Here is a 23,302-nt window from a genome sequence, read left to right on the forward strand (position 1 = left end):
TGATGACTCCAAGAAATGGAGAATCCACCACTGGCCTTGGTAGGTTGTTGAATGATTTGTCACCATTACCGTTTAAAAAAAAATTGTGCCTAATTTCTAATTTGAAGTTGTTTGGCTTCAGCTTCCAGACAGTGGTACTTATGTCTTTCTCCATTAGATTAAAGAGCCCTTTAGTATTTGCTATTTTCTCCCTGTGAAAGTACTTATATGCTTGAATCAAGTCACCTTTCAATCTTTTTGGTAAGTTAAAGTCTTTCGCTGATAGACATTTTCTTTAGCCCTCAAATAACGTTTGTAGCTCTCTTCTGTACAGTCTCCTGTTTTTCAGCATCTGTTTTAAAATGTGGACACCAGAACTGGAGGCAGTATTCCAGTATCTCAGTGCTCTGTGTATAGAGGTAAAATCAACTCCTTACTCATATTCAATATTCCCCAGTTGATACATCTGAGGATAGCTTTAGCCCTTCTTGGCATAGCAATGCACTGGGAGCTTGTGCTGAGTTACTTCTCTACTATGACCCGATAATGCTTTTCAGAGTCACTGCTTTCCAGGATATGCTCCCCCATTCTGTAGTGTGGCCTGCATTCCTTGTTCCTAGATGTATTACTTTACATTTGGCTGTAATAAACACATTTTGCTGAATAGGCCCAGCTTCCTAAGTGATCCAGATTGCTCTGTAGGGCTGCCCTGTCTTCATTATTATTTACCACTGGGCCAATCTTTGTGTTATCGGCAGTGATGTTATATTTACCTCCAGATGGTTGATGAAAGTGTTGAATGGTGTCAGGCCTAGTACTGATCCCTGAGGAACCCCATGGGAAACAACCCTATGTGGTGATTCCTCATTGACTACATATTGAGATCAGTTAGTTAGCCAATTCTGATTCAATCTAACATATGCTTCATTGACATTGTATAGTGCTAACTATTGAATTGGAACGTCATGTGGTACTAAGTCAAATGCTTTATAAAAGTGTTAACAACAAACTTGTAATCTCGTCCAACAAACCTGATTTCATTCTTTGACAAGACCTATTTTCCATAAAGCCATGTTGATTGGCATGAATTGTATTCCTGTTCCTGCATTATTTATCAAATGAATCCTAGATCAGCTTTTCCATTACTTAGCCTGACATAAATCCTGGGCAAACATCCACTTCAGGCAGTAGCATGACCATTTTTATTGCAGCACAGTGGTAGGGGAAGAGGAGACCTTAGTTAGGAACAAAAGGAAAACCCTCTTACTTATAATATCAGGAGATCTTGTCTTTTTACAGCAAAGCCTTGGTTTCTAAAGGCTTGTAGGAAAGATAGACACAGAGTAAACCGTGTGGAACTCTGTTGTATGTGTATCTACCTTGGAAAGATAAGGGGCTGGCTTGAAATCTGCCTAGTTTTGATCTGTGGTTGCAAAGGGTTGAATATGTCCAACCATATGTTGAAGTCAGCCAATTATTTTCTCCAGCACAAATCTGCCAACTCAAATGGATTTTTTTGGGGTGACACTGAGACTTTTTTTTCTCCCCCTAAGATTACAATCATCTCCCAAAGTAGAGTATGGTCAGTAAAGAAGAAGGGTTTATTGTCCAGGGTAGGATATTTGGGTGTTAAGAGACTAACATACTGAAATGTGACATAAAACACAGGGCTGGTAAACTGAGGGAGCAATAGAATCATTCCCATTATTTTGTTGTTGTTGCAACATTTCACTGAGTCACTTAAAACAGAACATACACATCACATTGGCTTCTTGTATTTACAATCCATCTGTTGTAGTTTTTGTATGGGTGTATGGAACTGCAGAGTGAAACTGACTAATCTGTTTTTGCTGTCCAATTTGAGTGGAATCCAAAAGTAAAAAAAGCATCAAAGAAGAAATTAAATTTAACTGTTTTTTTTCCATTTCAGTCTTGCCCGACACAAGTAACAGGTGAAGTTATTTGTTAAATGTTTTTTTTTTTTTAACTTGTCCCATGACCCCTTTAGAGTTAAAGTATTTGCTTGCCTGAAAATGTGTCTGGAAATGATCTGGGTAGAGAGGAGGTGTGAGACTAAGTGGAAGATTTTCTGCCAATAAGAATCTGAGATTGGTCCAAAAACATGAGTGATAAATGCTGTAATAGAGACAAAGGCAGGGACTAGGAAGCAACTGAGGTAGGACATTTCTTTATAGCATAGTAGCTCATGTGATCCTCTGCTTTGTTTTTACAGAGGTAAATGTAGCTCCTCTAATGTTCATGCCCTAATCCTGTCATAGCGAAGAATCAGAAACCATGCAAGCTGATCTTCTGCTACTTTACCAGTGATGCTCCTGCTAGTCTGGTGTTAAGCCTCTGGCAAAAAAACTGCTACTTGCTCTCTGAGTAGCCAAACTTACTGCTGTGTGATGTATATAGGTACTGGGTGGAGAGTAAATGAGATGACAAACTCTTCAAGTGCAGATGCAGCTTATACCCGCAAAAGCGTGCTTGCTTGTTCCCCCAACCAAGTAAGCTATACTGCCAAAAAAGCGCACACCCCCTTTTTTGGTTTGTCCAGTATAAGTGTGTACGTTAGGGCATTTGCTGATATAGAAATGTTGCTAGGGAGGAATCACCCCCCAACTCACATTGCTATTTTAGCAAAACTTCTTAATAGGGACTAGCCTAACTTTTGCCAGTGCCCCACTGTGTGTCCTAGGGAGAGTAGAGAGGGAAATAATTCTTCACCTTCCATGCTTTGGAAAAGGCTCTGTTCAGATGTGTGGACAAGACAGGGTAACTATGCTTATGATTATGTGGAGCCCTGGGAGGGTGGGTTACAGTCTTAAGGGTGTAGGAGGGGCAGCATGCTTGTCTTGGTTGGTGGAGCCGCGGGCTAGTGCAGTTGATGAGACCATGGCAGGGGTGGGGTGAGGGCCCCCCTCCCCACACACCTGGGGGCAGTGGGCCACCTGTGGGGGGGAGCAAGGTAGGTGGGTGGTGGGTGCTGCCACCTGGCGTTGGTCCTGAGGTAGTTCTAGGTGCACGCTGCAGGGTGGGGTCCTTATGGGTGTCCGTGCAGGGGAGGGTGGGGGGCGTGTTACTGGCTGGGAGAGGGACAAACGCAGCTGGGCTCGCCTCCTCGGACCGGCAGAGGGCGCTGCTGCTTGGCTGTGCGCTCCCTCGCCCTCTCGCTGGTAGGTGGCGCTAGAGACGGCGCTCAGCGGGCCGCCGCGGTGCTAGCCGGGATGCTGGCGGAGTCGGGGAGGGCTGTCAGGGAGATGGCAGGAGCCGGCTCCGCGGGCGGCAACGGGTGAGGGGCTGGGGACCCCGCGCGCCGAGCGGCAGGAGCCGCCCCCCGCCCGGACCCGGTATGGCCGGCATCATCAAGAAGCAGATCCTGAAACACCTGTCCAGGTGAGGCACCGACCTGCCCTGCCCCCCTCCCCGCACACCGCGGGGACCCGCCCCCAGCCCTGCCCCCCCCAAGACCTTGCAAACATTTAGGGGGTGCCTCCCAGCTCGCTACCCCAAGGACCCTTCACAGACCCCGAGACCCCGCCCCTCAGTGCTACTCGTCCCCCCCCCCGCCCCGAAGACTCTGCCCTCATTGTGGGGGACACCCCCCCCCGTCCCTCCTGGGCCTCTATGCCCATAGCCAACCCTTTCTCCCCCTGCCCCGCCGGCACCCTCCCTCCCCGAGAAGTGCGGGGTCAGGCTGCCCGCCACTAGGGGTAATAGGGAAGGGGGGAAGGCTCCCCTCCTGCCTTGGGAACAAGTGGGGTGATGAGTGTTCCTCACCTGTCTCCCCCCCAATCTCCCCTAGCCCCTCTTTCACCCCCGTCTCCTGCAGTAGCTGCCCTCAGGTAGGGGGGCGGTCTGTGGCGGGAGCATGCTCTGAAGCACCTGACCAGGTAAAGGGGGTGTCACCAGAGTCTCCCAACTATCTTGTTTTTCCTTGTCTTGCTCCTCTTCTCCCCCGTGCTTCCTACCCTGCCCCATGTCTCTCCTTTTCTCCCTGTTCATTCCTTGCGGCTTGGTATTGACACCCCGACATAGGTAAGAGGGCCTCCCAGCCTCCCTGCTGCTGTGATTGCCTCACCAAAGTGCTCCTGTCCCATCAGTGATTCTGCCACTGGCTCAGGAATAGATTCTGTTCAGATGAGAGAGGATACTACCTCTGTCCTGCTCCCCTCCTTTTCCCATTCCCCTGCCTTCCCAGCAGTTCTCCCCACCCTCCCATATATTGGCACAAGGACAGATTCTGGGGCTGATACCACTGTTTCCTCCTCAGCTTTTCCCGTTCATCCTACCAACCCTCCTCTCTCTCTCTCTGTATGTGTGTGTCTTCCTGTAGCACAGGGTTGGCTGGCAGGTTAGAAACGATTTAGTGGGAGTGAATGGAAAGTTAATGAGTTTCTCTAGGCATCAGTGCTGCTCTCAGAGAAGGTGAAATGGAAGGAATGAAAGATCATTCATAGATGTCCCTCTGGCCTGCTTTCCAATGATTGCCTCCCTCAGTCTAGTTAGTTCAGTCCTATTTGTGTTAAAGTAAAGCATAGAGGCCTACCTGAGGAGATGTTAAATTAATTTGGGTTTTCCTTGGTACTTTTGGATTTGGTAACCCTAAGATGTGAAAGGGGATGTGGGGAAGCTTTTTAAGTAAGAGGTTTGAGTAAGTGAAACTGATAGGTAGTGAATATGTGAGTAAAAAGGCTAAGAAATTAATGGAAAGAAAGAGTAAGGATAAGTGGTAATGAGGTGGGGGAGTTATGGTAAGTGAATCCAGGGGAGCAGAATATTGCACACAGTCGTGATAGATTGACAAAACACTGAGTGACTTGAGGTTTTATATTAATGTCTCTAGTAATACATCAAACTTGTATTAAGAGGAAGCAATATCTAGTGATTAATGCATAGGACCTCTGTTCCTGGGTTTCCCACTGACCTGCTGGGTGACCTTGGGCAAATCACTTATCTGTGCCTCAGTTTCCCTATCTCTAAAATGGGAGAATATTGACTTCCTTTGACAAGTGCTTTGTGATCTAGGGCGATAATTGCTATCTGAGCGCTAGGTATTATTACTAGCTGTGTGGGACCTTGGGCAAACCACTTCAGCTCTAAAACGAGGTCACTTCAGAGGGGTTGGTATGAGGCTTGGGAAACTTGCATGAAGTGGATGAAGGCAAAATATTACATGGCACCTTTCACCTAAAGCTCTTAAAGCGTAAACATGGGCAAGCATTTATCCTCATTTTACAGGTGGGGAAACAGAGACAAAGTGACTTACCCAAGGCTACGTAATGTCAGTGGCAGAGCTAGAAGGGACCCAAGGAGTAGTCTCTCTGCCCTGTTTTCCACCATGAACAGCTTAGGTACACTGAGGTTGGCAGACTTTGTATATTTTTAGGCTGAAGGTAAAATCTTAGCATTTCTGGGACCTGGAAAGAACCTCTGCAAACATTAAATGACCATCTGTAAAGCATCTGTTTAAGGCTGTTTTGTGAGTCACTAGTTGATCTCCCCTCCACCTTTGTACCAACAAGAATGTAACACAGCCTGCTAGTAGACTTCTTAAATTCATTAATTTAAATGATTTTCTGCTAGTCCTGACAGCACACAACTTCCAAGCTTCCCACCTTCCCCTACCCCAAACCAGCATGTTGTGTGCATTTTGGATTCAGCATTCTTGTCAGGAGGCGCTGACCCATTCATAATTGGGAAAAGTGCACAAGAGTACACTGGACAAGTTAGTAATGGAGACCTGAATAAAGCTAATGTGTTCTCTGTGTCTCACTAGCCCCCATGATTAAATGACACATTTTCTGCCAATACATAATGCTGTCATTTGCTTTGTGCATGTAACCTTTCCTCACTGCTATTTGTGGGCCCCTTAATCTTTTGTCTCATTCTTGCCGCTTGCCCTTTTTACTGTGCACTGCCGAAACCCCTTTTTAGTGACCTTTTTTGCTCATGAACTCCCCTCCCCCCACTCATTCTCCTCCTAATCTAGTTATTTTACAGTCCTCAGTTTTGCCTTTTTCCAGTCCTTTGTTGCAGTGCCTGGACTATGGGCTAATGGTGTGAGCAGTGATCTTGGAGTCGGGAGGATTTCTGGGTTCTACTCCTGGTATTGTTACTGGCTTGGGGTGTTGTTTTGGACTAGTCAGTCAAACTCCAATTCTTCATGCTGTTCGCTTCATTGGGGCTCTGTCCAAGTGAACTGAATAACTTGCAGGACTGAGGCCTGAGTCACTACCTATAAAATGGGTTTTTGTAATTTACACAGGGATTGAGAGATTTAATGTGCTTTGAGCCTTCACAGTTTAAAGCTGCTGTAGAAAAGCAACATCACTATTATAATCTGCATTTCTTATATTGCTACTACAGTTTTCTTTCACATAAAATAACCCAACTCTTTATTCATGTGGGTCTCTCTTCTAACTGTGTGTGTGCTCGAGAGAAGCTTTGCTACTGAATCATTAAGCTCTCTTTATTTTCTGTTTTCAATTTTAATTTGAAATAATTCCTTGTTTCTTTTGCAGCCTCCTCAATTAAAGTTGTGTGTGTGTGTGTGTGTGTTATCTCTGTGTCTGGGAATTCACAAGGAAGGGAAAACTGAGACTCCAAGGTCAGGGAAATCCAAAGGACAGTTATATTGTATCAAATTGTTTGGTAGCTTTTATTCAGAAGAAATGAAACACATACACTTGCAGTGGAATAATGATTATCACTTTGCAGAGATCTTCTGCAAAGGTGAGTTTTGATGTGTATGATGGGGCACTGGCCTCAGAATACATCTTAAAAAAAACTTTATTCATGTTGTGGGTTTTTTTTAACACATTACTTTCCATTCCATTCCTAAAATGGAAAGCATCTAAAATCTTGAATGTCTTTTTCACCATCCGTGCTGTTTATCTTCTTGCACTATTTTTAGCTTGCAGAAGGAAAATAGTTGGTTTCACTGTCTAGTTCTCTTGCATTGGTCAGGGGCTGCTATGGGTTGCAAACACTGTGGGAGAATGTTTATATCGGAATCAAAGATCCGAGATTGTGAGCTTTCTGAGGCAGGGATTGTCTGTGTATTTGTATAGTGCCTTGGATCTAATCCCTGTTTGGGCTCCTTAGGTGCATACACAATAAAATACTTTTTTAATTTAGTAATTTGTAATCATTAATGGAAACACATCTCTTGATCTTAGCCTTTATAAAATCTTTTCTTTTGACACACCCTGTGTTTTGAGTCTAAAGAGTGATCCCTTTAATGTTTTCCATTTCACTCAGCTTGGACAGTGAAACCAGACTAATATCATTTGAATGCACTAGTAATACTTAGCACTCATATAACTGAAGCCAAGTGCTTGATCTTTGCTTTGTAAAGGTAGCTCAGTATTATCCTCTCCGTTCCACAAGTGGGGAAACTGAGGCACAGGGTAGTGACGAGATTTGGTTACGGTTGCACTCCTGTTGTACTGATTGGGTTCACTACACGGCAGGGGTGAAGTCTTATTTTTGTTGAATTGCATGGGGAAAATTTCTGTCCACTCTTAGGGCAGGTCTACACTAGAAGCGCAACATTGGCACAGCTGCACCGCGTCAGGTGAAGACGCTCTATGCCGATGGGAGAACGTACTCCCGTTGGCATAATTACTCCACCTGCATGAGAGGCGGAAGCTATGTCGGCAGGAGACACTCTCCCGCCGACGTAGCACTAGTGTGGACAGAACTTAGGTAGGTTGCGTCGCTGGGGGGTTTCTTTTTCACACTCCTGAGTGAAATAATTAGACTGACTTAAGCAATAGTGTAGACCTGCCCTTAGATTTAACAAAAGTTTCCTAAAGCTTCATTTTATTACACACTTAAAACCATACATGAGTATATAGGGTGCTGGGTAATCTCTGCCCAATAGATAAGGGTCCCTGTGCCAAATAACTTACTGTAATGGCATGAGTGGGTGTGATGCAAAATGGGATGTGTAATCACTATTTCACAGGTTATGGTAGGTTTTATGTGGTTTCTGAGGAGGCAAAGAGGGGGGCTGGCAAGCTTTACCCATTTCAAGCCAGGAGGGGCGGTGTGAAAGAAGGCATTGATTGAGTCAGGAGTGGGTGAAGGAACAAAGGGAGCAGTCAGCAGAAAAGCTGGGATGGTGTCTTGGGAACAGGGTGGGATGTGTAGGAGGAGAGGAGCACTGGTGTAGGTTGGGCAGGAGTTATGGAGAAGCTTCAGTTGTCTGTGGAAAGTGGGAGAAGCCAGTGCTAAAATTGATTGTGGTGAGAATAGTGGGAAAATTGGCACCATCGCAGAGACAGCAGAGAGAACAACTCTGTGGAGAACTGAATTAGCTTCTCCTTGCTGTTTATGTGATGATGGAATGGTGCTGTTTATTGTGTCACCAAGTGGCCTAGGCAGCTGGCCTTAGTCATTACAGATGGGGGTGATATGAACACACATGATTGCATTATGCTGTCACTTTTCTTGTCTCTGCTGAACCCACCATACTTGTGATCAGGCAAGGGACTGGGACTGACTCTGACAAAGACCCTTGTCTCAGATCTCATAGAAAGTGCCAAGGCACAGTTCTTTTGTGCTCATGGGCATTTTTACCCCACACACTTCACATTTGGTTATTTCACTCATACAACCCCACCGGTTCAATTGGAACACTGGTATGGGAACACTGGTATGGGCCTTGGTTTGGAGGTTTTAATGGACCGTGCCTTCTCCTGAAAGGCAAGTCTGTGATACAGAGTGAGACTGAGAACAACTGGAGTCATGGGAACCCAGAGGGGAATGTGGCAATCTGATGACAAGGAGAAATTAATCTACTCTTAGATGTCTTCTGTTGGAATTCCTCACCCACAATCAGCTTGTGTTCAGCGTTATTCCTTTCCATGGATTTGAAGATTCCTGGATGAAAGGGACGTCTTTGGAGAATACAGTAGAATCTCAGAGTTGCGAACACCTTAGAAATGGAGGTTGTTTGTAACTCTGAACAAAACGTTATTATTCTTTCAAAAGTTTACAACAGAACATTAACTTAATACAGCTTTGAAACTTTTCTATGCAGAATAAAAATGCTGCTTTTAACCATCTTAATTTAAACAAGCACAGAAACAGTTTCCTTACCTTGTCAACTTTTTTTTTTAAAACTTTCCCTTTATTTTTTTAGTAGTTTGTTTAACACAGTACTGTACTGTATTGGGGCTTTTTTTGGGGTCTCTGCTGCTGCCTGATTGCGCACTTCTGGTTCCAAATGAGATGTGTGTTTGACAGTTCATAACTCTGGTTTTCGTAACGCTGGGGTTCTGCTGTACAACCAACGTGACAGAGGTTGAAGCCTAATTGTCAGCATTTGTGACTGGTGGGTGTAAGGGTGCATAGTTAGTTTCACTGATTGCTCTACAAGTTTTATCACATTGTCCATACAGTTGATAGTAGGGATAGGAAAAGATAGAGATTTTGACAGAATTGTGTCTTACATAGCCTAATATTAAAGCTTCCTTTCTGCAGTATGGGTCTGTTTGTGTAAATCTTTTAGAAGCAGAGGAATTTTTCAAAAATTTTGGCAAACGATTCTGAAAACCAATTATTATTACATGTATGGAAATTAATACCAGTGGCAGGTCAAATTTAAGGTGGTATTGCAAACTTTTGATACTTCACATTTCTCAAGCATAGGGTTTCCAAAGTCTTTGATGTGGTGGGCTACATCTGAATATGGTCTCATGGACACTCCACTCCCATTCACAGTTGTGCAGGCCATGTTCCCTCCCTCCCATCCTCCTGTCAAAATTGTGTTGACTCACCTCCCATTTTGTTTGCAATCACATAACATCCCAGTGGCAATTACAGCAATAGCCTATGTGGAAAAGCAATATCAGGAAAGCATTTAACATATCTTTATCTTTTAATGCAATTTAGCAGCTGGAAATGAGGAGAAGTCAGCTTCATGTGACCAGTAAGCATTTCACAGACTCATTTGGAAGACTTATTTAGCATCTTCTACCTAGGGATGCCAAAGCATTTTACCAGCATTGATGAATGCATCCTCCTCATCCCATGAGGTGGATGAGTTTTATTACTCTTATTTTTACACACAAGGAATCAACCAAAGGGGGTAATGTATCTATATTTGAACTAGTAACAAAACCCAGATCACCTCCTTCCAGTCTGGCTCTCTGACCACTAGACCACACTTACTCTCCAATAAAACACATATCGGGCTCTTCAGCTGGACTCAGGGAGGAGTTAATGTCTGGTCATGCAGATGTCCAGAATCCATCTGGCCCTCACCCCCATGTTACATATATGATACTAGAATGCCTCCTTGCTCAGTTACTCTCCTTGCACTAGGTCAACATCTTGCTACATAGTGTTTCAAGCTTCACTCAGAGGCCCAGATGGCAATGGTGTCAGGAAGACCCCTTTGCCTAAGGAGACTTATCGTTTCCTAGAAAGCACTGAGAGAGGGAGTAGAGCAATGTGTAAGTCAGGAAAGTGGGATGTTGCCTCCATCAGGAATTACTGGGGGAGGTTGTTCGGCTTGTATTAGGCAGGAGGTTAGAGTAGATGATTATAGTGGTCCCTGCTGGCCTGATGATCTCTGAGTCATGCGTGGAATGGAGAAAATCCTACAGTTGTATGCACTTCCTATTTTCATCAGTACCCCCAGTTTCCTGGCTAAATGCTTAACTCGGGAAATTACCATCTGCCCTTCTAAATTCCCCAGTAGGTTTACTTGCATATGTGATTTTTCACTTCTTGTCCTAATCTGTTATGCACTGTTGCTGTGTGCTTGTAAGCAACTGCTGCATGCCACCCTCGGGTGGTTGCCTTTCGGTGGTGGTTGAAGTGACTACTGCACGTGTGGTTGGTAAAGTGCTTTGGGGTTCTTGAGGCTAAGAGGTGCAATGTAAATGCAAGATGTTATTTGTTCACCTTATAACTCTTTTAATTTCTTTTAGTATCTTTTTTTCCCCCCTCTGCTCATGCTTTAAGCTAACTGGAAATGCACTGCTTTAGTTTAATGGATCACAATCCTTGGAATGGTCTGATACTGGTCATCTTATTTGGCCCCTTGAAGTAATTGAAGGTGCTCACCAGAACAGCACCTCTGACTGGATTGAGCTAGATTTCAAACTGCACAGAGATGAAACTGCATTCTGCCGTTGGTCTAACCTGCAGATATTGAAATGTCTATTTCCTTTACTAGCTGTTTGTAGGAGAGCTATTTCCATATGGACTTTTGCTACCTGCCACAAGGCAGCTGGGCAGCAACAGACTAAAAGCAAGCAGGACTTCTGCTGCAGAGAATTGGTAGTGGGACTTATACAGCCTTTCACCTCTCTAAACCTGCTTGAAACCAATCCAGTTGAGTAGTGATTGAAAGTCCTTACCATTGTGTCATTATCATGCAATGCTCTATGTGAAAGGAACTCTGGAGACTCGGTCCACTTATAAATGAATGAGTATCCATACCTCAAAATTGATCACTTTTGGCATTGTGTCTCTCTTTTTGATAGTCCTAGCAGAGAGACTGATGACTGAATGGACCATGTAGACTGAACTCCCCTCCCATTCCTAGAAATGGCTCATCTTAAGTCAAGGTTGAGGCCCACAGGTGGCCAGTGTCAGAAAGCCTATGCCCCTTATGTGTACTGTGCACAGTATCTGAGGGATTTACAGTTCCTCATAAAGTTCGGGACCACAACTTGCCTAAAATAACTGTTACAGCTGAGGGGAAGTGTGTAAAACCACACAGCTTCCAGCAGTTTAAAAATTGATGATAAACCATTAGTGGAATGGAAGTTTCCCTTCTGCAAAAGCATCACGTTATTGCTTTTTCAACGTGCTGTGCTCCTGAACCAGCTGGTAAGGTGCCTTGTGCCCCAAATGAAACAGAACACATGCTTTACAATCAAAAGAAACATGGCCTGAGCAATAAATCTTGAAGCAGAAGCTAATGGAAAATCAAAAATAAATTCTGCAGCCCATCCTGAAACAGTCTGCATCCACCCCATGACAGAGAATGGAAGTGGAGACGCAAATGTTTGGAGTCTTCTCTTTGAAGGGTACCGGTCTCTATAAAGTAGCAGAGAACTCCAGAATCCCCAGCTTTTGTTGCAAAAGCCCCTGCTTCCTGTCCCCTTGAGACAATACCTCAAGATGATCAGCAGTTCTGCACCTGCTGACTTTAATGCTGTGACAAGGATGCAGGGCAATGGATGGTCTCTCAAGAAGGCTGGTCTTGTGTTATTTATCTAACTGACAGATGGGAATAATGCCTCTTTTTCTTTTCAGGGAGTTAAGGAGATGATGTCTGGTAAATCCAGCCCAAAATGATCAGCTGTATGGTTTGGGGAAAGTCACTTCAGCTCTCTGCCTCAGTTTCCCCAGGTGTATAATAGGAATAATACTTACTTGCCTCATCCTAACGATGAGAGACTTAACTCATTAACATTCATATATTGCTCTGAATATAGACTTAGAAACATTTTCAGGTTCAGGGTGAAAACAGTTCAAAGCAAGGGGCTCTTCAGTCCTTTCCATAAGAGAGGGACTCCTGTAAACCATATATTTCAATCCTCCACTCCCCAATAGACTGTCACATTGATTCTAGTAATACTTCATTCTGAAGGAAGAGCTGTCAAGGTAACTGATGAGCTGCGGACCTCAGTTTGAAAACCACTAGTTTATAGGCTTCAGTCTCTTAAATTTCCGCATACCCCTTTCCTGCAACACATGCAGGACTGTGGATGCAGAGCTTTAGGGAAATGCTTTGGTAACTACTTCTTCTGTTACAGCCTTGGTGGCTTTGAGTCCTGTTTTTTGTTTTTTGCATGTATTGATCAATTCTTCTTGCAAATACAGACCCCAGATCACATGCTGGGAAAAGTAACAGTTAGCTACTACTTCCTTGTGGTCAGCGGGTGGGGAAGTGTGTGCACACATGACAGGACCTGCTTTTTTCCCTATAAAGTTATCTTTAAAATCAGAAATGTACTGCATGGTAGTTCATCAAAAGAGCAAAACTGACAGTTCTGCAAAGCAGGTAGCTACAGCTTGGCTCTTGATAGGCTCAAACCACTTTCACCTAGATCACAAAGCTGTGTAGAGGAATGTGCATTCTGTCTGGCAAGTTAGAAGGAGACTTATTGTGAGAGAGAATAATTTGGACTTCTACAATGCAGGAGGCAGGAACTCCTGGGTTCAGTTCCCAGTTCTGACACTGACTTATAGTGTGGCTTTGTACAAGTCACGAACGTTCCCTGTACCCCTGCTTATTTTCCCTCCAAATAATTCATATTTACCAACCATTTGTATGATTGTATTAATACTTGGCATTTACCACATACTCCATACATTATATTGGACGAATGTACGGTGTGTATATATGCACCCATGCACAATAGTGCTTTACTAATAGTGACTAACTATAAGCCTACCAGCCTCCTTGTGTGATAGGTACTGTCCCTATTTTACAGATGAGAAAACAAAGTAACCATGAGGTGAGGGAAGTTGTTCAAAGTCACAGAGCTAGGATGGAATTCAGTAATCCTGATTCCCATTCCCTGCTCTTGTAGTATTTCGCCTGGACTTGTTCTTCTGCCCTCACTTCCCACACAACCATTGTATTGAATCTAAATTACACAATAGCCTTTAATTTCCAGTGGCTGGAAATAAATTGCAAGGGGAATCAGATTGCAAAATAAAGAGTTGCTCAAAACCTTAGAGGAGGGGCTACCAACTACCACGAAGGAAAAAAGATGGTGTAAAATTCCCCAGCTTATGCCCTGCTTTCTAGTTGTCTTCGCTTGTGCTATTATTTGCTTGTGGTTTAGTCTTGGGAAGTACCCTGGCAGCTGAACACGCTTTGCATTCCAAACTTCAGAACATGGAGTGGTTGGCATTTAAAGACTGTCGAGCTTCCAACTGAGGGACTCAAAATAGTAAAACAGCTCCTTAAGTGCATGTGTCAGCCCCGACAAGACTCCCTCTTTTTTCAAATTAATTTGTGGCCTGTTGCACAAGTCTCCTTCTGGTGAGATAGGAGTTTGCTCTGTGTTTTGTACAGAGTGTGCTTGATCTGGAGCCTCCATAAAGTTCCAGCATACATGGCCCTGATTAATTGTTCCTACCCAGAAGGAGAGGTGGTCTAAAAGGGACTAAGTGAATGGATGTATGTGTGGGGGAGACGCACTCTGTGATAGGTGAACATACCAGGTTACTCTGTACAACGGTTCTGTCTTCTCTCCAGCGTGTTTGAAAACCAAGATTTCTTTCGTAGGTTGAACTTTGAACTGGATTTTCAATTTCTTTTGGTTTTAGTAGTCATCTTGCAGTCCAACAGTCACAGCAGAGAATAGCACTAGTGATATTCCTTGAGTTCAGAGAACTGACTGCTGAACGGATTTGGGCAAGATAGGCGAACATTCCACAACGCAGGTGAAGCTGAATAATTTGCCTTGGAGAGTTTAGTGTCTAGGCTTTTATTTAAGTTAGATGAATTTGGTGCCCATGGAACAAAGAGACTGATAGCCCTGATAACCAAGAGCCAATTGTGGTGTAGGCAGGTATGGTGTGAAAGCAACCTTCACACAGATTTGTCAGGTACTGTAATCCTGCCCCACTGCAATGCACCTGCTAATCCAGTGCTGAATGCTGAGCAGAGACCATCAGCTGTGGATAAACCAGGGTAAGCCACCAAGTTTGCTGCACTGTGACCTAAGAGCTTGTCTACATAGAAAGTTTTACCAGTTATACTGGTGAGGTTACACCAATGTAATTATACCGGTATAATTCCCTGGGTGGACACGCCTGTTCCTGTTTGAGGATTTTTCTTTGTTTATTTTTTCTGGTTTAATTTAACCCCTTCCAAAGAGACATAAGCTAAACAAAGAGGCATTCTTAAACCAGAAAGTGTGCCCACCAAGGGAGTTTTAGCAGTATTACTGTAGTGATTCAGATTCACACCGTACCTTAGGCTGGTATAGCTTGTCTGTGCAAGCTACTAGTCAGATGTGTAGGCAGATGAAAAGGGAGCATGTTTACTTACTGCATCACCTAGCTCCCTGCTGTGACCTAAGAGCCAAAACAATCTGTCTAGTGTAACCACAGAAATCATAAAAATATAGGATTTGAAGGTACCTTAATAGGTTATCTAGTCCAGTCCTCTGCACTGAGACAGGACTAAGTATTATCTAGACCATCCCTGCTATGTATTTGTCTAACCTATTCTTGAAAACTTCCAGTAATGGAGATTCCAAAACTCTCTAGGCAATTTGTTCCAGTGCTTAACTATCTTACAGTTAAGAAGTTTTTCCGAATGTCTAAGCTAAATCTCCGTGTGACAGGATCCCTGGGGTGCAGCCTGGGACCGTGGGACTGCTGTGCCCCCTTAACTCTCCAGTCTAGGCTGTCTCTCTCAGTGCTTTGCTAGTGACAAGCAGCAAATGCCTCCAGGTGCTGTGATTGCTCAGCACAACAGCATATGGAGCCCCACACCCAGCTAGATTGCATGAATGCTCCCAGAGCCAAATCCCCAGCTCCCAGCCTTGTACCCCAGGGTTATCCTGTCTTGCACTGCTCAAGACCCTTTCTTGAGCAAGGCAGATTTATTAATTGGTTCACCACTTCATCAGTGGAAAGTGGATATACACCAGCCTTTGTAAACCTGAGCAAATTTACCAAACACTTCAGGTAAACTCACCGGTAAACAGTTACACAAATTTCTTGACTACAAAAGATAGATTTTAAGTGATAGGCAAAAAGTCAGAGTTAGTTACCAAAATAAAATAAAATATAAGCATGCAGTCTTAACTCTCAACCTGTTAGACTGGGCAACATCTAGATTAAGCAGTTTTTCTCACGCACTGGAAATTACACAGGTTTCACCCTTGAAACCTGGGACAGTCTCCTCTGTTGGAATCTTCAGTCTTCTGAGCATCCTTGTTGCTTGCTGCGTAGGTAGGGGGTGCAGCGGAAGGCCCAGTATGGGGCCACTGTGTTCTGTTTTATACCCTTAGTCTGTGCGCGTGGAGAACACAAGTCCAGGCATGTCTGGTGGTGGTCTAATTCTCCTGGTGTAGCCTTATGCAGGTGAGTCATTCAATTTTAACTCCCTTGGTGGACAATAGTTATTGAAGGTGGTTTTACACCCGCCTGGGGATTGGTTGCTTTCCTTGCTGTTGTCTCAGGGGAGCTAATATCTGGCTAATTCCCCAACGTACAGCATGTTTAACTGATAATCATACAACACAATCTCATAACTTCATATGCACCAATGATATACATATTTAGATAGAAGAGTGACTTTCACCACATCATAACCTTTCCCCTGATATCTTACATGGCATGCTTTGCATTCAAGATCACAATTATATATAAAGGAGGAATATGGGGTTTACAGGGCACTCCCGCAAGGTACAGAATGTCACATTCCCTTGCTGCAATTTAAGCCCATTGCTTCTTGTCCTGTCCTCTTTGATTAAGGAGAACAATTTGTCACCTTACTCTTTATAACAACCTTTTATATATTTGAAAACTGTTATCATGCCACCCCTCCCCCCCCCGCCAGGTCATCTTTCTCCAGACTAAACAAACCTAGTTTTTTCAGTCTTCCTTCATAGGTCCTGTTTTCTAGACCTTTAATCATTTTTGTAGCTCTTCTCTGGACTTTCTCCAGTTTGTCCACAGCTTTCCTGAAGTGCGGTACCCAGAACTGGACACAACACTCCAGTTGAGGCCTTATCTGTGTCGAGGAGAGTGGAAGAATTACTTCTTGTGTCTTGCTCACAACATTCCTGCTAATACATCGTAGAATGAAATGTGATTGTTTTGCAACAGTATTACGTTTTTGACTCTCATTTAGTTTGTGATCCATTATAATCCCCAGATCTTTTTACGCTGTACTCATCTCTAGGCAGTCATTTCCCATTTGTATTTGTACAATTGATTGTTCCTTCCTAAGTGTAGTACTTTGAATTTATCCTAGATGAATTTCATCCTATTTATTGCAGACCATTTCTCCAGTTTGTCAAGTTAATTATGAATTCTAATCCTGTTCTCCAAAGTGCTTGCAATCCCTCCCAGTTTGGTATTCATCCGCAAACTTTATAAGTGTATTCTCTATGCCATTGTTCAACTCATTTATGAAGATATTGGCTTGAACAGGACTTAGGAGAGATCCCTGCAAGATCCCACTCAATATGTCCTTCCAGCTTGATTGTGAACCATTGATAACTACTCTGAGTATGTTTTTCCAACCAGTTGTGCACCCATCTTATAGTTGGCTTGTTTAGGCTATATTTCCCTATTTTGTTTATGAGAAGGTCATGTGAGCCAGTAGCAAAAGCCTTCCTAAAGTCGAGATATCACATCTACTGCTTTCCCCCTTATCCACAGGGCTTGTTACCATATCAAAGAAGGATATTAGGTTGGTTTGACATGATTTGTTCTTGACAAATCCATGTGGACTGTTACTTATTACCATATTATTTTGAGGTGCTTACAAGTTGGTTGGTTGATTATTTGCTCCATTATCTTTCCAGGTACCAAAGTTTAAGCTGACTGATGTATAATTGCCTGGGTTGTTCCTCTTCCCCTTTTTATAGATAGGTACTATATTTGCCCTTTTCCAGTCCTCTGGGATCTCTCCTGTCCTCCATGAGTTCTCAGAGATAATCGCTAATGGCTCAGAGAAGACATCTAACTTGTCTAAGTAATTCTTAACTTGTTCTTTCCCTATTTTAGCTTCAGATCTGAGCCCACAGATGTTCATTATGTTAGTCGTCTGATCACTGCTAACTGAAACAAAAAAGGCATTTATGACCATTGCTGTGTTTTCTGTTCTTGTCTTTCCCTCCTCATTGAGTAATGGACTAACCTGGTCTTTTGTCTTTATCTTGTTTCTAATGTACTTGTAAAATGTTTTCTTGTTACTCTTTATGCCCCTAGCTAGTTTAACCTTGTTTTGTGTTTTGGCCTTTTTAATTTTGTCCCTACATGCTTATGCTGTTTTTTTTAAATTTTAATCCTTTATAATTTGACCTAGTTTCCACTTTTTGTATGACTCTCTTGCGTTTCAGGTCGTAAGATCTCCCCGTTAACCCAACATGGTATCCTACCACACTTCCTGTCTTTCCTATGCATTGGGATAGTTTGCTCTTGTGCCGTTAATAATGGTTTTTTAAAAAAACTACCAACTCTCCTGAACTTTTTTTTCCCCCTACACTTTCTTCTCATGGGATCTTACCTACCAATTCTTTGAGTTTGCTAAAAGTCTGCCTTCTTGAAGTCCATTGTCTTTATTTTGCGTTTTTCCCTCCAATCATTCCTTAGAATCATGAACTCTCTCATTTCATGATCATTTTCACCCAAGCTTCCTTCTGTCTTCAAGTTCTTAACCAGTTCCTCCCTATTTGTCAAAATCAAATCTAGAACAGCCTCTCCTCTAGTTGATTTCTCCACCTTCTGCAACAAAAAGTTGTCTCCTGGCCATTCCATTAACTTGTTGTGCCCTGCTGTATTATTTTTCCAGCAGATGTCTAGGTAGTTGAAGTCTCCCATCACCACCAAGTCCTGTGCTTTGGATAATTTTGTTAATTGTTAAAAAAAAACACCACACATCTCTGTGTACTCTCTAAAACCAAGGCTCTGAAACCCAAACTTTCTTTTATTTTTGTGAGTAAAAGAGGGAGTGGAGTGTCTCTCTAAGCACAAAGTCACATTGGAACTTATTACAGACACTAACAGTCCTAGACCTCCGTTTCCCCCACTGGAGTTAATCATGGCAGAATCCTCTGACTGGAGACTGCATCATGAATCAGGGTAGAGATTTCCCCATCCTTCCACAACTGTAGGCAAGAAACCCAACATCCATTACACTATTGAACGGGGTATAGAGAAGAGGTGACACTTCTTAAAAGCATCTTATACATGTCCAAATTAAATGCTAAAAGTAACGTCCTTATCCTTGTGGAGTAGCATGCACCAAGCACAGGAATGGCAGCCAGGAGCTCCTGGGTCATTTATCTAGCTCTGAAACTCACTCCCTGTGTGACCTTAAGTCACTTAACCTTTCTCTTTTTTTCCTCATCTGTAGAATTGGGTTAATATTACTAGCCTGCCTGCCTGCCTGGGGTGCTGTGGATTAGTTAATGGTTTGTAAATGAATATCACTGTGGAAGTAATAAATGTTATTAATAACTTGGTGCTTTCCATTTTCCAAAGAATTAATTGATCTGATACTAATTGTTTTCATTTAATTCTAAATAGATTGATTAATTAGGTTAATGTGATACTGACTAGAGTAATGTAAGTATTAGCATTAGATATCTAATACTAATTAGGCAGATCTAATATTAATTAAACATATTTCCCTTCCCTTGTACTCAGCCTGAAATCTCTAAGTCTTGCGTTGAATGATGCCATGTGTTCTTAGTGGACAGATTGCTGTAATGTTGTGCTGAAAGCCTGAGTTAGTAAAATGGTTTCTCTCCCTTGAATTGTGGTGTTAGTTCTTCCTCCTGTGTATTTGTAGTGCCTTTCAAGTTGCTGCTTTCCCCCTCTTCAAAGGAGTTTTGGCCTTTGGCCCAGTTTTATTTCCTTCCAAAACTAAGTTTAGTTCCCCACTGAGACACTCTCCCAAATTCATTGTATTTATTATATCTGAAGCTTCTGCTGCTGTTTTCCTGGAAAGTTTGTCTGTGTTTTACAATCATTGATGTTTTCCTCTACCAGCGATGAGCCTTCTTGCCAAGTGAGTATGATTCTTGGCTCTAGAGGTAGAGATTTAATATGAGGGAAATGTCCTATGCATGAGAGATGTGATCGTGAAATAGTGTCCCCAGAGAAGTGTGGAAATCCCATTGTGTGGCACAAAGCGTGACTAGATAAGACATTGGGGAATATACTATGTAGGGTATAATCCCGCATTGGCCAGGGCATGACTGGATATGACTAAATTGATTTCCTCCATCTCTAACTTCTACTATTCTCTATTATGTCTGCGGATAGAAGTGTGTGTTTGTGTTTCAAATTAAGGAAGGAACGCTCGGTCCCTTTCCATAAGCTCACCACTGTTAACAGAAGAGCCTTTTCTTCTGCATCTCCTAACATCAAAAGCAGCTTCCCAGCAGCTCTCAGTCTCTCCTTCTCTTTTCAGCTCTCAGCTGAAAATTTACCCTGTTCCTTCTGTTGTTCACACTTCAATATCTTCTCCATCTGCTACTCTGTAACAGTAGTAAGTGTTGTGGGTAATAATTATATACATCTGCCAATATATTATCCTATCCTTTAGCTATCTAAATTAAAATCAGGGGCATCTGTCATACAGTGTATAACTAATCATTTCTCACATTTACCCATAGTTACAAAACTATTAATAGAAAGAGATATACTTAAATGTAGATGCTAGTTACATACAGTTACAGTACAGTGCCAGTTACAGAATAGCAGTGGGAGAAGAAATTGAGATGTGAGGAGACTAGCGAGATAACAAGTGTATTTCAGATGGCGGGACCTGCAGAGGAGAATGCTCTTGCACCAGCAGTGTCAAGATAATGGGAAGGGACCTAGAGCTGATGAGCAGAAGGAGATGAGAATTATTCTTTAAGACAGCGGTGGTCAATCTGTGGCTCCGGAGCCGCATGCGGCTCTTCAGAGGCTAATATGCGGCTCCTTACTTAGTCACTGATTCTGGGGCTGGAGCTATAGATCCTAACTTTCCAATTTGCTGGGGGGTGCTCACTGCTCAACCCCTTGCTCTGCCCCAAGCGTTGCCCCCACTCCACCGCTTCCCCTGAGCCTTGCATGCCCTCGCTCCTCCCTTCTCCCCCCCATAGCCTCCTGCGCATGTAAAACAGGTGATTGAGGTAGGTGGGGAGAGGGGGGAGTAGGTGCTGATTGGTGGAGGCTGCCGGCAGGCGGGAGGTGCTGTGGGCTGGAGAGCTGATGGGGTGGGGGGGCTGCTGACGTATTACTGTGGCTCTCTGGCAATGTACATTGGTAAATTCTGGCTCTTTCTCAGGCTCAGATTGGCCACCCCTGCTTTAAGACATCCCATCCTGGTACTTTTTATCTAATCCTTCCTACCTGCAGGGGATATATTTGCTCAATTGTATACAGTGTTGCACCTGCTGGACAGTTACAATGAGGATATTGATTTCTAAATGTATTAATGCTATAGACTAGCTTCAGGCCAGCAATCAACTTTGGCTAAACTCTCCCTTGCAATAAGTAGGTTTGTGACATCTAGATGTACAGGGAGATGAATGGGATACTAGCTCTCTGACATATGAAATCCCCACCTTTGATATCCTTTTAAAGTTAAAGATGGAAGAGCAAGGGTTGATGCTCTTGTGTTTTTTTTTCCCTGCCAAAAACCAGACAAAAGACTCTCTAAAGCAAATGAAAGCTAAAACATCAGGAGTTCAGAAACCACCTAAGAAGTCTTTTTCCCCCAAAGAACGGTGCTCTTACAGCCCAAATCCAAGTAAACCACTGTAGCTTAAACAGGATTTTTAAGCATACAGGCAGTGTTTTCTCTGTCATCTTATGCTGCTAGTTTATCTTCAAAAACAGATGCTCCAACAGGCCTCTTTCCTCCTCCACTTCAGGGCTTGGCATTGGGGCGTGGGAAAATCATACCTTGAATATGGCATCCAGTTCTGGGCACATGACTACCAAAAACATGCTGCTGATTCAGAGACAATTCAGAAAACAGGGAGGTGTAAATGATAAGAAAGGAGAGAGATTATTTAAGATGATCTGCAGGAGTATAATTAGGAGCAATGGAATGAAAGAGAAAATTTGCTAACAGTGGCATCTGTTCATTCTCACAAAGGCTTTGTTGGAAGCCCCAGTACTTGAATTGGTTAAAAATGGATTAGACCAAACACTGGAAAATAGATTGTAGGGACCAGTTTTACATAGGTCACTGGGGCATGGACAAAACTAGACATCCATCTCTAGCTACTATGATCCCATGTCTCCTGTTTCCTAGTGCTATGGCTAAGAAGACAATCAGAGTCTCTAGCCACTTGAAAGTTTTCTGTGGATACTGGGGACTGTGGTAGTGAGTTTTAGCCAGTACCCCACAAATCAAATTTGGACTTGTCTTGACAAGGTGGTGATTGAGAGGATGAAATGGTATCCACCACCGAGAGAGAGAGAGTGAGTATGTGTGTTTGAGTTGCTCTTGCTGATACTGTTCCTGGCAGGCCCAAAAGAGTGTTGTTGTTTGAATGTACTGGCTAATACTGCATGTCCTCTATTAAAGAGCTTTGGAAACAGAGAAATGGAAATAGTCCATGCAGTCAATTTTCTTAACTGTCCCAACTATTTTCATTCACTTTTATCCAAGCCTGCAATGCATGCTGCCAAAACTCAGACTGCCATTCAGCATGAATGGAGAGCGCCTGCCAGCAGACTTAGTTTAGAAACCTGTCCACAGTCATTGAACCTTTCTTCCACGGACGTTGATCAAAGCATTTCCTTTGAAGCTGCTGGGAAGACTAGGCACCGTTCTGAATTCCCTGCGGCTGTAACTGCCATAGACCACCACTGCCTCTTGTATAAACCCCTTCCCAAATGCACACACACTTCTCCCTGGTTATGATGATCTGCATGTGAAGATTATTTCATCTGAAGATCTCAAAGCCCTGTGCAAAGAATCACTTTATCCTTGAGACGGCCCTGTGAGGTAGGTGTAGTAACTGTGTTTTACAGATGAGCAAACTGATGCAGAGAGAAGTGATTTGCCCAGTGCTGGTGCTGATAATGGAACCCAGGAGTTGTGACTGGAAAGCCCCTGCTCCTCTAGACTGCAGAGTTATATTTTGGTTTGTTACTATAACGTAATCTTATGTTAATCTTAAGCAGTCTGCAATCTTTTCCTCCAAAGACAGGCATGATATTTGGAACAGTGTTTTTTAAATGCTGCATGGGGAATCCTGAGGTGTTGTCAGCTGCAGCAATCTGAAGACTGACTTACATCCCCCCATCTGCCCCATTCTGCTTTCCACCCACATTGATGGAATACCTCTCACTTGCTGCTTGAACACTTGACAGGTTTATTGTGGTTGTGAACCATGGAACTGGCCATGGTATATGGGGATATTTCTGGTGCCAGGTAAAGTGCTATCTCCAGCTAATAAAGTTGTAGGGATCAGCTTGTTGGGGCATACTTGCTACATTCTCCGATTGGCCTGCTCTGGACCTTATGTGAGGGCACTTGGTCTCATTGGGTACATCTACATGGCAAACAGAAAAGAGCTCAGGCCTACAGACTCAGGCTCATGCTACCACCCTTAAAATAGCTGTGTAGACGTTGCAGCTT

General features: G+C 43.3%; 1 protein-coding gene across 3 annotated transcripts in view; it reads left to right on the forward strand.

The window, feature by feature from the left end:
* Positions 1-3,184: 3,184 nt before the first annotated feature.
* Positions 3,185-23,302, forward strand: part of BLTP3A (bridge-like lipid transfer protein family member 3A) — a 57,401-nt gene continuing 37,283 nt past the window's right edge. For all 3 annotated transcript variants that reach the window (XM_073320332.1, XM_073320333.1, XM_073320334.1), the window contains exon 1: positions 3,185-3,378. Coding sequence is in view for 1 of the 3 variants with exons in the window: in XM_073320333.1 (XP_073176434.1) it covers positions 3,335-3,378 (44 nt within the window). In the remaining 2 variants the exon portion in view is untranslated. The remainder of the gene's footprint in view (positions 3,379-23,302) is intronic.

This window comes from Lepidochelys kempii, chromosome 21 (assembly GCF_965140265.1).
Source record: "Lepidochelys kempii isolate rLepKem1 chromosome 21, rLepKem1.hap2, whole genome shotgun sequence".
Taxonomy (NCBI): Eukaryota; Metazoa; Chordata; order Testudines; family Cheloniidae; genus Lepidochelys; species Lepidochelys kempii.